The 15,963-nt window shown below is 43.1% G+C and overlaps 1 protein-coding gene across 1 annotated transcript in view; it reads left to right on the forward strand.

The window, feature by feature from the left end:
- The window catches only part of EPHB6 (EPH receptor B6), a 57,328-nt gene that overhangs the window by 9,943 nt on the left and 31,422 nt on the right, over positions 1-15,963 (forward strand). The window contains exons 2-3 of the mRNA XM_009998286.1: positions 5,795-5,859; positions 10,109-10,799. Coding sequence (XP_009996588.1) covers positions 5,795-5,859; positions 10,109-10,799 — 756 coding nt within the window. The remainder of the gene's footprint in view (positions 1-5,794; positions 5,860-10,108; positions 10,800-15,963) is intronic.

The raw sequence follows: 15,963 nt of genomic DNA on the forward strand, positions 1-15,963 counted from the left end.
GAATGCTGCAATGGATGGCAGGGAAGATGACTGGCCTGGCTGAATGGGAAGCTTTTGCTGTGATTCAGGAAAAAAAGGAGAGTTTACAACCTTCAGAAGAAGGGACAGGCAACTCAAGAAGAGTACAGGAATGTCATCACGTCATACAGAGAGAAAATTAGAAAGGCAGAAGTCCAGCTACTGTCGTAAGAGGCAATAATAAAATATTTTACAAATAGAATGGAGAATCTCCATCCTTTATTGGATGTGGGGGGGAGCATTGCCACCACAGATGAGGAAGGGGCTGAGGAACTTAATGTCTTATTTGTCTCCATCTTTAATAGTCAAACCAGCTACCCACAGGGAATTCTGTCTCCTGAGCTGGAAGATAAACATGGAGAGCAAAGCAATCCCCACATAATCCAGGAGGAAGCAGTTAAGGACCTGCTATGGCACATGGACACTCACAAGTCTACAGAACTGGATGGGATTCTCCTGAGAGAACTGAGGAAGCTCGCAGAGGAGCTCACCAAGTCTCTCTTCACATTTATCAATAGTCCTGGTTAACAGGGGAGGTCCCAGATGACTAGAGGCTTGCCAGTGTGATGCCCATCTACAAGAAGGACCAGAAGGAGGATCTGGGGAGTTACAGGCCTGTCAACCTGATGTTGGTACTGGGGAAAATCATGGAGAGGTGCACTCAAGTGCAGGCAAGTGCACTCATGGCAAGTGCAGGACAGCCAGGGGATCAGGCTCAGCCAGCGTGGGTTCAGGAAAGGCAGATCCCGCTTGACCAACCTGATTTCTTCTATGACCAGATGACCTGCCTAGTAGATGAGGGGAAGGCTGTGAACACTGTCTATCTGAACTTCAGTAAAGCCTTTGACACTATCTCCTACAGCATTCTCCTAGAAAAGCTGGCAGATAATGAAATACACGTGTACTCTTGCCTGGGTAAAATGCTGGCTGGGTGATCAAGGCCAGAGAGTTGTAGTGAACGAAGTTAAATCTAGTTGGTGGCCAGTCACCACTGGTGTCCCCCAGGACAGTTTTGGGGCAAGTCTTGCTCAATATCTTTATCAGTGATGTAGATGAGAGGATCGAGTGCTTCCTCAGTAAGTTTGCATGCCAAACTGGCAATAGTATTGATCTGCTTGAGGGTAGGAAGGCTCTGCAAAGGGACCTGGACAGGCTGAAATCATAGGCCGAGGCCAATTTTATGAGGTGTCTTGTCCCAGTTGGTGGGTTTCTCCTCAAAAAAGCTATGGCAAATGGCTTAGAGGAACCACAGAACAAAAGCCTTGTTGGGAGCTCACTATGCAGATGCTAATGGTGGGCAATTGCAAAGACATTAACTCACAGTAACAACTGCTATGACCAGCAAATGGAGCAAACTCGAAATGTCTAGGAGTTTGTAGCATTTCAACCCCTAGGAGAAAAGGAAAAATAACAAAGAAAAGTAAAATGGAAAGACAGATGAGATGAGAAGATAGGACAGATGTATCACCACCCCTTCATTCTAGCAAGGTCTTTTCTCAGGGTGTCATCCTGCTCTGCAAGCCTGTGGTCCTCGGGTACTGGTCTGCAGGTGGTGGGGTGACTAGGGTGTGTCTCACTTTAACCCCTTTTCTGTCCCCCAAAGACCATGTTCAGGGCAGTTCGTTGTTCTAGAAGGTTCTGGGCTCCTGTGGCAGTCTGACATTCCAGAGAGTTTTGGAATGGTGATGGGGGTGGGCTTCTTCCAAGGGTCCAAGGCAAGCCCTGGTGGTCAGCACATGCACAGAGCAGCTGCTTGAACTTTACCAGGGGAGGCAAGCCAAAGAGTATAGTGCAAGAGTATAGCCCAAGAGATTGGTTTGTGGTCTAAGTATGGAATAGTACTAGCATAAGTCTTTGGGATTTTTTTCCCTTTCTGGCCTGCAAGGTCAGAGGACGCTGAAACAACAGTGTAGTTAATTCTGAAGTTCATTTTACAAAGGGTGTAACAAATCCATCTCAATCTGCTACAAAAGATTATAATTTTTTAATGTTTTTTTTTTTAGTTTAAGGAAGAGAAATATAGGAGACTCTCATCAGCTTTTTTTTTTCTCTTATTTGAACTAAAATAACAGTCTGATTAAGAAATTGCAATCTTACTCTTAAAAAATGTAAGATTAAAGTAAAAGTCATCAGAGAAGAATTTTCATTGTTTTGTGTGTTTAAAAGCCTCCAGATTGCTTAGATACCTTGATAATTCCTAATTTTTAATCCTAATGAGGCTTCACAAGGTTAAGTGTAGGGTTCTGCACCTGGGGAGGCACAACCCAATGCACGAGTATAGGTTAGGGATGGACCTGCTGGAAAGCATTTGAGAGGAGAAGGATCTGGGAGTCCTGGTAGACAGAAACCATCCATGAGCCAGCATGTGCCCTTGCTGCCATGAGAGCCATTGGAATCCTGGGGTGCATAAGGAAGAGTGTGGCCAGTAGGTTGAGAGAGGTCATTCACCCCCTCTGCTCTGCCCTGGTGAGGCCACATCTGGAATACTGCATCCAGTTCTGGGCTTCTCAGTTCAAGAGAGTCAGGGAACTACTAAAGAGAGTCCAGCAAAGGGTGATGAAGATGACTGGGGGATTGGAGCATGTCCTGTATGAGGGAAGGCTGAGAGATCTGGGACTCATTAGCCTCGAGAAGGGAAGACTGAGGAGAGGCCTAATTAATGCCTATTTACCTAGGCATCTCCTATCTAGTATCTAAAGAGTGTGTGTAAGGACGATGGAGCCAGACTCTTTTCAATAGTTCCAGTGACGGGACGAGGGGCAACAGGCACAAGCTGGAACATAGGAAGTTCTATTTAAATATGAGGAAAAACTTCTTTACTATGAGGTTGACAGAGCACTGGAACAGGCTGCCCAAAACCCACCTGGCTGCAGTCCTGGGTAATGTGCTCTAGGGGATCCTGCTTTAGTGGAAGAGTTGGAAGAGATGATCTCTAGAGGTTCCTTCCAACTCTGACAATCCTGTGATTCTGTGATTGTTCTATGGATAGTCTGAAGTGTTGTCTGTAGCAGCATCATGGACTGTCCCGGGCCTGGGTCTGATCTGATCTTGCAACACCATTGAGTTTGAGCAAGATAGTAAGGATGTAAACCATTTTTCTTCCAGGCTGGTAAATTCAGCTGAACAGATCATTGCTATCTGTGCTGAAGAGCAGCAGAATACTGGTCTGGCCCAGCACACCGTATGCTACATCAGTACTAATAAAGTGGCAGTGAAGGCCACTGTACACTGGTATTATATCTGTACACTGGTATGTAGTCATTCATACCTTTAAATTCTTAGCACAGTCATGGGTTTGACCCATGACAGTTGACCTTCTAAACAGTACCTAGGCATAGGTCAGAGGTTGGGATGGACCAAGGACCATTCTTGAGAGATGGTTTGGATGTAGCCATGCATTTTTGTGGGGTGGGAGTTTTCAGCTATGTGAACAGAACTGTGCCTGTTGTCCTCAGAATTGAAGAGCAGTCTAACTACATGATGAATGTACATGCAGAAAAAGTGTCTGGGGTTCTGATTCAAGGCATACAACCAGCAGAACAGGGAGAAAAAGAAGAAAAAATAGTGAGAGACTTATGGCTGTAGATTTACACACACAACAGTCTTGTGTACTTCTCTTATTTTTCTAATGCTATGTGACTTAAAATATTCACTATGAGAGAGACAGTTCTGTCTGCTTCAGGCTGCCTGTATCTGTTTGCCTGTGAAATATTAATGTACTTGATAAAGATTACCTTGCTGGGTGGTGAGAAGCATTCTGGAGAGTATGCTTCCTGCTACTTGTGGCAGAGCCCAGGCTGCTGAGCAAGTGTCCTCTGTTTTCTCTCTTCTTTCCTTTATCACTTTTTATCTGGCTTTTCATGCCCTAACATTTCTATTTTTTTTGTCCTAGTTTCCATGGGGTAGTTGGTAAATGGGAGACTCAGACCTGATTAGGAAAAAAAAAAGTCCTTTTTTTTGGTTGAAAAATGACCTTGTAGCTTATTCCAGTATATCAAAGCTATGTTTGTGAACCCAGTGGCAAAGTAGTGACATGACAGAGGGCAACCCCTGTGCCAGACGGTGCAATTCAGGCAGTAACATGCATGGGGGAATGTGAAGTCCCTCTGCTCCCAGGATAGCCTAGAGGAAGGCTAGGCCTCAAAGAGGTGTAGACCTTTCATAGATGTTTTGTCACTCAGAGAAGCCATCTGAGTTGAGCTTGAGTACTGAGCTACTCAGTGTTTCTTGAGGTTGGTTAGGTATTTTTACTGGAGTTGTAATTTAGCTGTAACCAGTACCTCTTTCCAGTTCTGCCAAGCCAGCTGAGATATTTTGCACTGTTTTTTGAAGCAAAGAATTGCATTGGCTCCTCAAGAATGCCTAAAAAATATATGCTCTCCTGTACGAATATAGGGAACATCAGTCTGGGACACTGATGAAACCTGAGTTCTGGATAAGCATGCTCACTTGATCACATCTGCTGTAGGATGAGTTTTTCCTTTCTGCTGATTAATGTGAAGTGAATTCCCAGGAGCACTGATAGGGATAGTGAAGTCAGCAATCCATAAATTGGAAATACAAACTATTGAGGATCTGTCCTGCATAAAACATAAACCAATCATATAATTAAGCCTTTACAAGAGGAATAATGAATCTTGTTTGTAAGTAAGTGGGATGTTGTTGTTGGGTTTTGGCTTATTGATTATTTTTTGGCTTGGTTTTTAAACAAAGCAACACAATAGAAAAATAAGCATTAAAATAAGCAAACGAGAGATTGACTTTCCGGAGTTTAAGAAAAAGCAGTTGATTTTTACACTGTGTATCAGCACATGTGAGTACCTATTTGATGGAGTCATCTTCTTCCCCTTTGTCCTCACTATGAATGTACACAGAAGTACATGCATGCTTGCATACTAGTAACTTCTGGCTGGTCTCAGACCTTCAGATTAACTTCTGGAGAATACTGTCAGAATCTCTTTAATGTTTGTACTTTAACAGAGAATAGCATCTTCAAGAGCAGTGAAGTCTAGTACCTGTCTCCAGTGATAGATTCAGTAACAGTGGAAATGCAATCTAGTTGTGGGAATAAGCTAGGCCTGTGAAATTCTACAAGTACTCTACTTCTGAGCAGTACAGTGTGAGAGATAATTTAATACTAATTTTCTGATAAAACTGGTACTCACACACAGGTCTACAGCCTAATACCCAGCTCCAGGAAAAAAGTGAATCCATTACAGGATTAACAGTGTCATCATCCCAAACTCCCACAGAAATTTTGTTCCAGAGCTGGAAACCAAAGTGTCTTAGTCTTGTGTCCAGTTTCATACCTGCAAAGAAGATGGGCAACCATAATGCTGAGGAGACTGGCATGCATTCATATAACTCATCTCTCTGTCCCACCCTTTCCTTGCCATAAACAGGATGTCCTCATCTGTGCTGCTTATTATGATAACTGCCTCATGCTGTCAGTGTGCTTACACTTTGCCAGGGAAAGTTTCATCTGCCCAGAATATTGCCAAGCAACTTGCCAACAAGGAGTTAGCATGATTATGTGTCTAGTGCCTCTTCCCCTGTATTGACCCTGCTTAATTTACTAGTATGGAAGCAGCCTGTCATATTGCATCTCAAAACAAGAAAGTATATTCTGGGTGTGTGGAAGCCCTCTACAAGACATATTTTTGGGATTTTTTTCAGAGGCAATCTTGTGAGGGACAGATAAGATTTTAGCCTGACTTGGAAAAGCTCAAAATACTTTAAAATATTTTTTATATATGTATTTTTAAAATATAAACAGAAATACTTCTGGATACAACTGGAGAGACCTCAGAGATTGGCTGGACCACCCACCCTTCGGATGGGGTAAGCATTTCCCTTGTCCTCTTCTTGACTGCCTCTCTGCTGGGAAGGCCTGCATGCAGCTGATGAAGAAAGGGAAACTGGAACCAGTGAAACTTGGTTTATATAATTTGTACATAAAAACAATTTGAATACAGTACATTGTGCAAAGCCAGGTTATTAAGAGAGGAGGATACTAGGTGGGATACAGTTGCAACCTCATTACCCTCTTCCCTCCACAATCCTTCAAAAATACATGAGGTCTCCAGCCATCCCTCCACGCAGAACAGAAGAGAACAGAAGAGAAGAGCAGAGTAGAGTAGAATAACATATTTCAGTTAGAAGGAACCTAGAGTGATCATCCAGTCCAACTGCCTGAGCACTTCAGGGCTGACCAAAAGTTAAAGCACGTTTTTAAGGGCATTGTCCAAATGCCTCTTAAACACTGACAGGGATTGACCTCTAGAGGAAGCCTGTTCAAGTGTTTGATCACCCTCTCAGTAAAGACATGTTTCCTAACTCAAGTTCTGAACTTTCTCTGATGCAGCTTTAAACCACTCCCACATGTCCTGTCACTGAATAGCAGGGAGATGAGATCATCACCTCCCTTTCCACTTCTCCTCCTCAGGAAGCTGTAGAGAGCATTGAGGTCACCCTTCAGCCTCCTTTTGTCCAAACTCAACAAACCCAAAGTCCTCAGTTGCTCTTCATAGGACATGCCTTCCAGCCCTGTCTCCAGCATTGTTGCCCTTCTCTGGACACATTCAAGGACCTTCACATCCTTTTTAAAGTGTGGGCCCGAGAACTGCACATAGTACATGATGTGAGGCCATGCCAGAGTGCTGAATAGAGCCACACAACTGCCTCTTTTGACTGGCTGGTTATACTGTGTTTGATGCACCTGAGGATGGAGTTTACCCTCCTGACTGTCAGGGCATGCTGCTGGCTCCTATTCAGCCTATGATCAACCAGCACCCCTAGATCCCTTTCTGCAGAGCTGCTCTTCAGCCACTGTCCCATGCTATACTTGTGTCCTACATTCCTCTGTCCCAGGTGCAGAATCCAGCATTTGTTTTTGTTAAATTTCAGCCATTGGTGATTGCCCAATCCTCCAGTCTATCTAGATTCCTCAAGACTTCCTCAAAGTATATTGAACAGATCTGGCCCTAGAATTGAGCCATGAGGAACATTGCTGATGACTGGTCACCAGCCAGATGTGGCCCCATTCACTACAAACTTTTGAGCTCTAGCATTCACCCAGCACTCCATGTACCTGCTCATCCCACAGTTGGACAATTTTTCCAGAAGGATGCTATGAGTGACAGTATCAATAACCTTCCTAAAGTCCAGAAAATCTATGTCCATCACCTTCCCTTCATCCACTAGGTGGGTGACATTATCGTGGAAAGGTATCAAATTAGATGGACAGGACTTCCCCTTTGTGAATTCATATTGACTATCCCTATGATTGCATTAATCTTTAAATGCTTCTCAGTAGTACACAGTATAGTCTTCTCCATAATTTTCCAGGTACTGAGTTTAGACGAACAGGTCTGGAGTTTCCTGGGTCTTCCCTCCCTCCTTGTAAATTGGAGTAACATTAGCTAGTTTTGAGTAAGTAGGGACCCAGACCCAGACTTTTGGCAGGTGATAGATACGGGTACTGCTGTAACGTCCACTACTCCTTTAGTACTCTTGGATTCATCCCATCAGACCTCATGGACTTCTGAACAATCCACTGATTCCTGACAATTTCAGTACCCAAAAATGGAAATTCACTGTTCTGCATTCGTGGTCCTCTGCCTCAGGGGACTGGGTAGCCCAAGGACTCCTAAGCCATCAAAAGCAAATTCCCAGAGGACATGGCTAAGTAGCTCCTTGAATAGTTTAAAGTTTACTCTTTTGAAATCCAGGGTAGAAACTCTGCTCTCCTTTTTTCTAATTACACTGAAAACTTTTAACTCAGCTATATCATGATCACTCTAGCCAAGGCACCTACCATCACATCTCCCACGAGTCCTTCTCTATTCACAAACAGCAGGTCTAGGAGGATGCCTTTTGTAGCTGGCTCACTGAGTATTTGTGACAGGAATTTTTTTCTTCCTCGAACTTCAGGAATTTCACAGACTTGCTTATCACAGCAGTATGGTATTACCAGTTTATGTCTGGGAAGTTAAAATCTCCCATAAGGCTGCTGATCCAGAGACTTCTCCTAATTGCTTATAACATCAATGTTTACATCGTGGCCAGACAATTCATAGCAGACACCCACTACAAACATGTCCTTTGTTTCCATCCCTCTAATCCTCACCCAGAGGCTCTCAATGACAAAATCACTAACTTTAAGGGCTGTACAGTCAAACCTCTCCAATATGTATGCTGCAACTCCTCTACCTCCCCTGCCCTGCTTGTCCCTTCTAAACAGCTTGTAGCCCTCCATCCCATCACTCCAGTGGTGGGACTTATTCTACCAAGTCTCACTAATACCAATGATATTATAGCTCTGGGAAGTGACCAACATTGTAATTTCATCCTGTTCTTTTTTTTTCATACTGCATGCATTAGTGTACAAGCATTTGAGATACTCCCCTGAGCCCTCCATGCTCCCAGGAGATGTGTAAATGTTCCTGTTAGTCATTGCCATCCTCAGGCAAAGCCAACCCCTGGCTTACTTTCAGCTCTCCTGTTGGTATCTTCTTCCCCCATCAAGTCTAGATTAAAGTCCTCTCAGTCACTGCCACCAGCTTACAAGCAAAAATGTGTTTCCTCCATCGAGACAGCTGGATCCTATCAGATTCTACCATACCTTGTGCCTCAAAGACCCTTCCATGATAGCCATAAAAAATAAGAATAAAAATAAATGTAATGTAAAAATAACAATGAAAACCAAAAGATTTGACAGAGGCACCACTTCTCAAGCCAGATATTGATACCTTGGGATTGCCTGCTTCTACCGAAGTCCCACTCTATTACTGGGAGGATTGAGGAAAAAACTAACTACTCCTTAATTTTTTAGTGTTCTTTTCAGGACCCTGAGACCTTTACTGATCAACCCTAGACTTTGTGATGCAATGTCATTAGTGTACACGTGAAAGAGTAGGAGTCAGTAATAGTCTGGAGGCCGTAATAAGCTCTTCCATCTCTGGTGACATCACTAATCTAGGCCCCAGGGAAGCAAAAAAAATCCCTGAAAAGAGGATCCAGTCTGCAAACAAGTGTTTCCATTTCACACAGGACAGAGTCACCAATGACCATAACTTGCTGTTATTTCTTCTCAACGCTGGTCTTAATGCAGGTCTTGCTGTGAGGAGTTAGTCAAACTGACCTTGGCAACAGTGCCTGCACAGGTTCCTTCTCTTCTATCTCATAATGCACTTGGTCTATCATACCCAGGGCCTCATACCTATTCTTTAAAACTAATTGAGAGAGTAAGGAGGGGTTTATCTTACAGTTCTGCACAGTAACTTGCTTCCACCCCTCTCTGTCCCTCCCATGTGCCTTCCTACTGGCACAAACCAGATCCTGGACTTGCCCCTGTAGTGGCCATTTTCAGTTGGCTTGTGTGCATCAGAGATGGCAGAGCACAGCTCCAATTGTAATAAAGTGAGTAGAAAGGACTTCTGCTTTAATGTTTCCTCCAAGGAACAGTACCTTGTTTCTCTGTCTCATTTATTTGTGTTGTGTGTCTGGTTTCTGGAGACAAGGTTGGGGAAGTAGGAGGGAAGAAAGTGTAACTCTCTGTTTTTAAGATTCTCAATGTGACAGGTTTGCATGAATTGTTTTCTGTCACAGCATTTCTTACTTGCAGGCTTTAACAGCTCTTCTTTATAGGGTCATACTATGTCCTGTCCAGAGCACTGTGTTGCACATGCCATCAGCAGGTTCAGGTCTTGTTATAGACATGGCAAGGAGAAGGGAAGGGATGAGGAAGGTCTGTCCTTATATTTGGTGCAGTTGAACACTGAATCATTTTTTTTTTTTCTTCACTATTTCTTCTTGCCTTCTCTCCCCTATCCATTACAGTGGGATGAGGTAAGTGTCCTGGATGACAAGAAGCGCCTGATCCGAACCTTTGAAGTCTGTAATGTGGCTGAGCCTGGTCAGAATAACTGGTTGCGTACTCACTTCATAGAGCGACGTGGAGCCCACCGGGTCCATGTCCGCCTCCGTTTCTCGGTGAGAGACTGTGCCAGCATGCGCACTGTGGCCTCTTCTTGCAAGGAGACTTTCACACTCTACTACCACCAGGCTTTCTCTCCCCTATCCATTACAGTGGGATGAGGTAAGTGTCCTGGATGACAAGAAGCGCCTGATCCGAACCTTTGAAGTCTGTAATGTGGCTGAGCCTGGTCAGAATAACTGGTTGCGTACTCACTTCATAGAGCGACGTGGAGCCCACCGGGTCCATGTCCGCCTCCGTTTCTCGGTGAGAGACTGTGCCAGCATGCGCACTGTGGCCTCTTCTTGCAAGGAGACTTTCACACTCTACTACCACCAGGCTGATGTAGCCTCTCAGGAGCTGCCAGAGTGGCGTGAGGGCCCTTGGACCAAAGTGGATACTATTGCAGCTGATGAAAGCTTTTCCCAGGTGGACAGCACTGGGAAGGTGGTAAAGATGAATGTTAAAGTACGTAGCTTTGGGCCACTCACCAAGCATGGCTTCTATGTGGCCTTCCAAGACTCAGGAGCCTGCATGTCCCTGGTGGCAGTCCAGGTCTTTTTCTACAAGTGCCCAGCTGTGGTGAAAGGATTTGCCTCCTTCCCTGAAACTTTTGCTGGAGGTGAGAGGACCTCACTGGTGGAGTCATCAGGGACGTGTGTACCAAATGCTGAAGAGACAAGCATGGCTGGGTCTTCAGGTGTTCGGTTGCACTGCAATGGAGAAGGGGAATGGATGGTGGCTATTGGACGATGCACCTGCAAGGCTGGCTACCAGCCTGTTGATGATGAACGAGCCTGCCAAGGTGAGAGATCTTTTTTCCTACCTCTTAAGGCTGCCACAGGTTCTCTGTATCAGTAGTATTTGGCATTTGCCAAAAGTTCACAGAGCTGTGAGATTAAATTGTTTCTCACAGAGAACTCTTACTAGCAGCCTCTTCTGACCCTTTTAGTTCCTCAGACTAGAGTTGGAGTGACTACTTCCTCATGTGAAGAATATGACTGGAAGCTCCACTTAGGCTTTAGTTCAAGCTGCCACCAGACAGCCTGTTAGGCTACATGCACAAATTTGGCAGGAGTTGTAACTAGCCAGCTCTAACACAGTTCTACTTCTTTACCAAGAAGTAATGGTGCTATAGGCAAGATGCTGCACATGAAGCAAAGCTGAGCCCAGAGGTAATGGACTCCACTCGTTTGGATGCTTTTCTTAGTGCTTTTGGAAATAGTGATTTTAAAAAGAGGGGTAAATGGCAGCAGCCTGGTCATGGGACAGGGAACACGTAGCAGGGTTCTATGAGTATGGCTTTGTAAGAAAAAACAGTCAATAGTGATATTGTCGTTACCTATAATGTGCTCTCCGCACTGGGGCTCATGGTATTTTCTGTTAAATGTTTGTAGGAGGAAGCAGAATATATTATATATCACCCAGTAATGGTATAGGGCCAAAATCTTGCCAAGTCTGAACACCCTGTGTAGTGTCATTACTGTTTTCCTGTCTCAAGCTTAAGACAGCCCCTTAGACCAAACTGCTTCTGTTGGTTATATGGTTTTGTGTATAATGTTCTTCTGATGCTTCCTTGGTTTTAATATGCATCTACTCAAGATCTCTCAGTTATGTATAACGTTGCTGCACTACACTAAGTGCTCTAAAAAATTAAATGTGACGTGGAACCAAGTTTGGGCTGCAGACACGATTTAATGTTGGATTGTAATTTTTTCAAATAAGAGTTTGACTGTGACATTGAGAGTACAAATATTCTGGGTAACACCAAGTTCAAATGCAATGAATGGTTAATGGTTGTCAGCATGTTTCCTTAAAATCCTGTTTGAGGTCATGCAAAATAACTATTAAAATATAGTTCATTATGCTGGAGACTTATAAAGCAGTTAATATTGGTAAGTACTTTTTATTTATTTAAGATTTGGGAATGGTTAACCTGTGTGCACCTTTTTATCCTGCTTACCCTGAAAGAAATTTAAATACATTCATATTGCACAGCTCCTGAGATAGAAAGCTCAGCTAGACATAGAGCAGCTTTATATGGCACTAGCTTTGTTGTCTGCATCAGTAGCATGGCTAGTTCACAATCCAGGTAAACTTCCATTTAATAATTTAGTATCAGATAGTAGACTTAAGCACTCAAAAACACGGAAATTAGGCTTGGCAAATAAAATCAGGAATTTATAAAAAATCTATCTTCCTTTTTTGGTAGCATTCAGTGAAAGCTGATACTCCCTTGCAGGCCTATTGTCACAGAATCTGAACATAAATGAAAATGGTAAATATTTTAAGGAATAACTGAAATAATGGCAGTCTATTAAACTACAAAACACTGTTCCCATCATTTACTTCCTGAGATTCCATGAACAGCTTAGAACAGCTAAAGACAACCAAATTATGATGCTTAATATTAGAAGGTATTTTTTTCTCCTCATGCTTCTCATGACTCGTCTGGCTTGAGCACTATTTCTGATCTCTCTTGCTAACAATATGTTGCTGTCCTGTCTGAATGGAGCCACGTTCAGCTCATGTAGTTTGTCCGCTTGCTTGGTGCTTTCCAGGAATTCTCTTTTGTATGTTCTCTCTTCTTCCTGAGAACAGAAGTACACTGTGATGCAGAGTTTGCTACAGTGTTCTACAAGAAATACAGAGCAAAAGCAATAGCCAAGGACAGATTTCCACTGATGATCCTGCACAGAGCTCTTAATAAGACTGAAGAATGAATCAAGGATAAGAAGGAAAAGCAAGTTTCCTTCTTATACGTTAGTAGAGCAGTGTGTGGGCATTACCTTCCCCCTCACTCTATGAAAGCCTGTGGAGCCTTTCCTGGACCAGCTTTTATCACTTTATTTAGAACAAAGAATCTGACAAGAACCATTCTGCACAAATAGATAGAAACCCCCTTTTTTTCCTGCTCTCTACTGTGAGTTAATAGACTTTCTTTTGTTAGTTTCATAAGACCACCTGTTGTTTCTTACTATATGGCAAATTTCTCCAGTTGAGTAGAAATGTGAAACAACATCCTTTAGTAATCTATGTGATCTGGAATGTGGTGTGTGGTGGATTAACTTTTGGCTTTATCCAAGTAGACTTTTCCTTAAGATGAACAAGCAGAAAGAAGAATGGCAGTTTATAGAGGTAAAAGGAAGACTGGGACCTTAGCTTCTTTTCATTCTGTAGATCTATACACACAGGGTGCCTTGCCTTGCAAAGTTTTCTGCACATCTAAGTGGTGTTCCATGTAAAAGGCCAGGAACTGAAAGCTCTGGATGATTAGGCCCCGAGGCTACTGCTTCCCAAAATTCTGGACTTAAGGGCTGTTCTCCCAAGTCTTCCCTTAGATTGACAGATTCATGACCAGAAACAGTTGCTGCCAAGTTCCATGTGTTTCTAGGGGTTCACTGCCCATTGCTTATCATTGCCTTTTGGCTAAAAGTCACATGGGATTTAAGTCACCAGATGCTTTTGAAAAGAATACTTAGAATTCATGACTGAGACACTTCTAAAAATACTCCAGAAATGATAATGTTGCGAAAAACGAGAAATGACTACTTGTTAAAATGCTAAGCTGACTTCCAAATGACATCAGATGAGCTCTTAGCTTGAAAAATCACTCAAATAGAACTATTAATTTAATAATACTGAGTTTATTGTTTTTTTCCTTCCAAGTGCAAATACACATTAATTGCAAACCTGTTTTGCCAGTCAGGTTCCATGTCTGTTTTTCTACTCAGTCCCACAGCAGTATCCAATATGGTGCTTGTCCCACACCATGGAAAATGTGCCATTACTGTTTCAGTACACCCCTACATCTGCAATTAACCTCCAGCTTCCCACCTGCTGTTTCTGTAGCTCAGAGGACTGCCTTTTCTCCCCTTATCCAACTTTGATGTCAGTGGGAGAGAAGATCACAGGATTTTAGGAGAAAAACATTGAGAGACCACATTTAGAAAGAGATAGAGTGGAGAGACCTATTTCAATTATGAGACTGGGGTCAGGTCTGCATCCTTGTTGAAGTTCACTTGTTGGACTTGAACTGCTTATCCCCTTTTGGGTATCACAGTGTATTTTGTTTACAGGCAAGTTCTGGTCATGGTGGAGGCTGGTGGAGTGGCCTCTGTGGCAAGAGGGCAGAGGCTGTCTCATGCCAGACAACTTTTTCCAGACAGCTCTGCAATGGACCCACCACAGGACAGTGCTGAGATCATTAGAAATCTATGTTGCACCTCTGTACAAACATAAGAAGAGGTAGAAAACACTAGCCAGAGAGAGGAGGAGAGAACAAAAAAACTATGAAACAGCAGAGGGAGCACCAAGGTCAGGGAAGGTACTCCAGGTACTACAGCAGGTATTCTCTGCAGCTTGTGGAAGAGTCCTCACAGGAGCAGATGGGTATCTCCTGAAGGAACTGTGGCTCATAGAGAACCCGTACTGGAAGAGGGAAACAGTGTGCAAGGGAAGGAGGGCCAGAGAGGAACTGCGCATTGCGTATCCTACCCTGTGATGCCTCCCTGGAGTAGAAGAGTTTGGAGTAAATAGTTATATGCATATAGTATTAGGAAAAAAAACCCCAACAAAACCACAATAATTTACATCTCAGGGACCTGTGGAAGTCACCTACTCCAATCCCATATTCAAAGGAGAACTAAGTGGGGTTTAGTCACTCAAGGCTTAGTCTAATTTTCATTATTCCTAAAGTTGAAGATTCCACAATGTCCCTTGGCAACTGTTCCAGTGTTTGATGGCACACATGGTGAAGCTTCTTTTCTCTAATTAGAAGGAGATTGCAATAGTTGTAATAAGAGAGTACTACAACTTGTATCTGTTGTTTCATGTTCTACCACCTTGTGCCTGCACCTTTTTATATCCTCCTGTTAGGTGGCTGATGCCAGCATAAGTTCCCCCTGCCCCCAGGCTCCTCTAAAATTAATAAATAAGTGTCATTGCCTCTCCTTAGGAAGAGCTTTAACTATGAGGTAAACCCAAAGTTGATAATAATGTTTGGTGCCTTGTGCTAGATTTGTATTTTTATCTTACAAATTGTTCCTTTCATCAACTTTTCCAGGCTTACTCTGCTCCATGCACATACATTTTGGTGCTTTTCAAATAGTTTGCTGCTTTTCCTATATTCAGTGGGTGCTCTCTACTCATATTCCATCCTTCCATGCCTAAATCTTTCCCCTCTTGTTTTGTCATTTCTTGTTCATGCAGCTTGTTCCCTGGCAGTCCTCCCAATATGTAACTAGCTAGTAATTGCTTAAGCTCCACCTCTTTTACCTAAAAATCCCTTACTGAACTGATCTCCTATCAACAGTTCAGCAGGAAACAGTTCTTAGTCACTCAATTTATTTTATCTGATTTGATTTGGTGCTCTCCTTTTCTGTTTATATAACCCAAAAGCCACTCTTCTGTCATTATGTTTCTTTCATTTTGCACTGCTGCCTCCCCAGCTAGACAGCTGAAGCTAAACTTTGAAACTATAAATCTAGTGCCCTGTTGCTTCACCATTCCTTGCTTCTAATTCTGGCTGATTCCATCTTACTCAGAACAATATGCAAGATACACAGTAACAGTCACTGCAGAATAGCCTGCCCCAATGGGAAATTACTTCCTATCACCATAAACTAGTCATAGGCTTATTTTGGGGCTGGGGGAGAAAGGGAATGTTTTATTGAAATTTACCAAAATGTTTCCTTCTTAGTGTGTCTTCTGTGTGCTTCTGTATGCCATCTTTCATGCAACCATCTTTCTTGCGTTACATGACAGTAACATCTAAATCATATTTCCACAGTATTGTAAATTATTGATTTCTTTCCATCATCCTGCCTCTTGTAACTGCCAAATCCATTCCCCTTTCCAGTTGATTCCATTCAGAGCTTATTCTAGTACCACATCCCATGCAAGTGGCATGGCCCATACCTGTTATCTTCTCTTCCCATGGCAGTGGGGATGGAACTACAAGATTTTTA

Source organism: Chaetura pelagica, unplaced genomic scaffold (assembly GCF_000747805.2).
Source record: "Chaetura pelagica isolate M959 unplaced genomic scaffold, ChaPel_1.0 scaffold120, whole genome shotgun sequence".
Classification (NCBI taxonomy): domain Eukaryota; kingdom Metazoa; phylum Chordata; class Aves; order Apodiformes; family Apodidae; genus Chaetura; species Chaetura pelagica.